The sequence below is a fragment of the Sus scrofa genome, chromosome 7 (assembly GCF_054392235.1).
Source record: "Sus scrofa isolate SSC_HxYL_T2T_F1_AM1 chromosome 7, Sscrofa_HxYL_maternal_Yorkshire_Landrace_v2.0, whole genome shotgun sequence".
In the NCBI taxonomy this organism is placed as follows: domain Eukaryota; kingdom Metazoa; phylum Chordata; class Mammalia; order Artiodactyla; family Suidae; genus Sus; species Sus scrofa.
Window position 1 is genome coordinate 86,119,455 of NC_139389.1, and position 4,140 is coordinate 86,123,594.

A 4,140-nucleotide genomic window follows, 5' to 3' on the forward strand; every position below is an offset into this window, starting at 1 on the left:
AAATGAGCAAAATATTTGAATAGGCATATCACAAACCGAGGTATATGAGAAGATGATAAGCAATTAGAATGGTTCTCAACATCAGAAATTAGGGATATGAAGACTAAAACCACACACACGTTTGAATGCTTAAAATTAAAGATTAACAATTCCCATTGTTAAACTCATACTTCTGATGAGAGTATAAAATCACACAACCTCTTTGAAATCTGTCTTATAGTTTCTTACAAGTTAAACATACACGTCATATGATCCAATAACTCTTATTGTATTTACCTAAGAGAAGCGAAAACATGTGCAAAAAAACCTGTAAACTATCACATAGCTACTTTATTCATAATTATAAAAAAAACTGGAAATACCCAAACAACCATTAATGCATAAAGTAATAAAGTGTGGTATTCCCATATAATTAAATACTAATCAATAATTTTAAAAAAGAATAAACTACTGATACTCACAGGCATGGATTAATCTCAGGAACGGCAAGCAGAGCAAAAGAGGTCAGGCACAATAGTGTAACTACTGCATGATTCAATTTATATGAAATTTTAGGAAAGACAAATTTAATTTATAGTGACAAAAAATCAGATCCTTGGGTAGGGATAAAGTGATTGGGAAGGAGCTGAAGAAACTTTTTGGGGTGATAGAAGTGTTCTAGTTCTTGATTAGGTAGGTAGTTACATGGGTGTAACTTTATCAAATTCTATCAAACTATATGATTAAAACGGGTGCGTTTTATGTAATTCATTTCTACCTCAATAAGGATACATTCAAATAAATTCCAATACATCTCCATCGTGATTTTGTCAAAATCGCAAGTACTACAAAAAGTATAAAACAAATGTAGAAATAAGTGAATCACTTTCAAAGTGACAAAACTTAATTAATATATACAGGCAAAGGCTTAAATAAAACCTTGAAAATATATTCAAAAGCAGGATTAAACCCACTCTAACATATTAAACAGTTCTCTCACAACTTAACCTGTTTCTGAAACTGAGACCATGCCCCAAAGCCTGTGTGTTCTTTCAGTGGTGAAACTAGAAGTGTTCTTTAAACTTTTCCACATCCTTTTTCCTTACTTGTTCCAACATGATAATTTCCTTTATTAAAGTAATAGTAACTAAGTCACTCTCTTTAATGCAGATGTCTGCCCTGCTCCATGCCATTTCACCTACTGGTTTTGATTCCTTGCTTTCACTCTCACTAAAGATATGACCGTAATGATATCTGTAATTCCAAGCCCATCATGTACATGATTTCATGAAAAACACTTGTCCCTGTCTGAGATGCTTCATGGCAATTTTTACTTCCTCATTCCGCAAGGTGTAAATGAGGGGATTCAGCACAGGAGTGACCACAGTGTAGAAGACAGATACCACCTTGTCAATGGAGAAGCTGGTGTCTGGCCGAGTATAGATGAAGATACATGGTCCAAAGAAGAGGGCAACCACCATGAGGTGGGCGGAGCAGGTAGACAGGGCTTTCCTGCGCCCTTCAGCTGACTGTCTTCTAAGAGAAACCAAGATGACCATATAGGAGGTGACCAAAGCCAGGAAGCACACAAGGGAGATGGTTCCACTATTGGACACAATCAGCATCCCTGTGAGGTGTGTGTCTGTGCAGGCCAGCGTGATGACCGGAGGAACATCACAGAAGTAGCTGTCAATAACATTGGGGCCACAGTAAGGTAGGCGAATGGTCAAGAAAGTCTGCACCAGAGAGTGAACAGTACCCCCCAACCAGAGAGCAAAGACAAGCTGCACGCAGACCTTCATGTTTATCACATTGGGATAGTGCAATGGAGCACAGATGGCTACGTAACGATCATAGGCCATAATGGTCAGCAGAAAGATCTCAGCACAGGCAAATAGATGTAGGAAGAAGAGCTGTGCAATGCAGTTGTCAAAGGAAATCGTCTTTCTCTCTGAAAGCAAACCCTCTAGCATCTTGGGCATGGTGACAGATGAGTGGCAGATGTCAATAAAGGACAGATTGCTCAGGAAGAAATACATGGGGGTATGAAGACGTGGAGTAAAGACTATGGTAGCCATGATGAGAACATTCCCCAAAAGGGTTAGCACATACATGACTGAGAATGCCATGAAAAGTAATATCTCCAGCACCCAGTTATCAGTGAGTCCCAAGAAGACAAATTCAGTCACTCTCGTTTGGTTTAGAGCATCCATCCAAGTTTTCAAAGGACCTTGGGGGAAAAAAAACTTGAACGATAATGTATACTTAATGTGATAGGATTGGAACTAATTGAAGTGACTCTGCATTCCTATCTGAGTTATTTATTATAAGGGCATATAAAATATAAGATCAATTTAATAACAATTATTATAATATACCCAGTATATATCAGGAGCCATTCCATGCACTTTATATACACCATTCTATTTAACTACAACTGCCCATGACATTAAGCATTATTGTTCTCACCTGGCAGATGAGATGAGTGATCCCTACAAGAATAAATAAGTACTTCAAAACCCTTAGCCGGTGGTAGTTAGCTAGCTTTTTTCGTTTCAGTCTAATCCACAGGTAATGCCAAATTAATATTCCAAAATACAACTCCTAGTTAAAATCATTCACTATTTCACTCTTCCTATCAAAGTGCCTTCAAAGCCTGCAACAGTCTGATGTACACTTTTCCAGTGTGACATCTGCTCCCATGCCCCACCCCATCCTATCTCTAATCAAGCAAGTTTCAAGTTACTCTGCTCCAGCCATGCTAACTCCCCCTAAAATTTTTGTCCTTTTTTTTTTTTTTTTTTTTTTTGGCTGCACCCATGGCATACAGAAATTCCCAGGCCAGGGATCAAACTTGTACCACCAGCAGTGATCCAAGCCACAGCAATGGCAACACCGGATTTTTAACCCTTTGTGCCACCAGGGACCTCCAAAATCTTTGTCTTTATGTATGCTGTTCTCTCTGCTCCAAAAACATACCCTCCACTCAACTGCACTGTCCTCATCAACAACTTTTTAAAAACTTTTATTGGAGTATAGTTGTCTTACAATGTTGTGTTAGCTTCAGGTGTACAGCAAAGTGAATCAGTTATACATATATCCCTTATTTTTCAGATTATTTTTCCCATATAGGTTATTACAGAGTATTGAGTAGATTTCCCTGTGCTATATAGTAGGTCCACTGTGAACTGTTAAACTACTATTCATCCTCTAAGATTATCTCAAAGAGCAGTACCTTTAGGAAAACTTTACTGATGCAATCAAATCCTATCTCTTCCCTTTCATACTTCTTCTATGGTACTTAATTGTAAAAGAAAGTAAGATCAGCTATCTAGTTTTGCTCCCTATTAAACCAAAATTTTCTTAAAAAGCAATAGCTACATATGACTTATCCTTTGCAGCACTTAGCATGGCTTCTCGCACACAATAGGTATGGAAAAGAGATTTTTCTTTGAACTGAACCGAACTTCTTAGTTAACCTGCCAAAGAATCCAATCTTTCTTCACAAAAGAGTTAATAAGTGATTTTTAAATTCTATATATGATGCGTCCCCTAAGAGACACAATTGTATAAATACTAAAGTTGTATTACCTGTAATTTTCTAGACTGATTGGCTGGCCAGAAACTATAACAGAGTTTAGGAAATATTTACCACGAACCACAAAACCTATTTATATTCTTGATCTAATTATTTCAATTGTAGGAATGTCCTAATCATCTAAACCATGGAAAAAGTTAAATGCAAGAAAATATTAATTACAGCATTTTTTAAAACAATAGGCATGGAACTTTTTTTGGATTTGATAATGATACATAATAAGTAACTTGAATATAATGCACTTGAATAGAATTGTATGCAGCCATTAGAAATGGTAATAATGAAGGATTACCTATATGACAAATATATATATATATATTTGTCTTTTGAGGGCTGCACCCACAGCAAATGGAAGTTCCCCTGGCTAGGGGCTGAATCGGAGCTGCAGCCACTGGCCTAGACCACAACCACAGCAACTCAGGATCCAAGCCACGTCTGCGACCTACACCACAGCTCACAGCAATGCTGGAACCTTAACCCACAGAGCAAGGCCAGGGATCAAACCCACATGCTTATGGATACTAGTCAGGATCGTTAACCTCTGAGCCACGTCGGGAACTTCC

General features: G+C 37.7%; 1 protein-coding gene across 1 annotated transcript; it reads right to left on the minus strand.

Moving 5' to 3' along the window:
- Positions 1-1,250: 1,250 nt before the first annotated feature.
- Positions 1,251-2,198, minus strand: OR4E2 (olfactory receptor family 4 subfamily E member 2). Its single transcript, XM_003128572.3, has one exon. The coding sequence runs from the start codon at positions 2,190-2,192 to the stop codon at positions 1,251-1,253; it is 942 nt and encodes a 313-aa protein (XP_003128620.1). The 5' UTR covers positions 2,193-2,198.
- Between the last annotated feature and the right edge of the window lie 1,942 nt (positions 2,199-4,140).

Bases quoted from the DNA above. Each gene is read 5' to 3' on its own strand.
- OR4E2 (XM_003128572.3), bottom strand. From the start codon at position 2,192: ATGGATGCTCTAAACCAAACGAGAGTGACTGAATTTGTCTTCTTGGGA.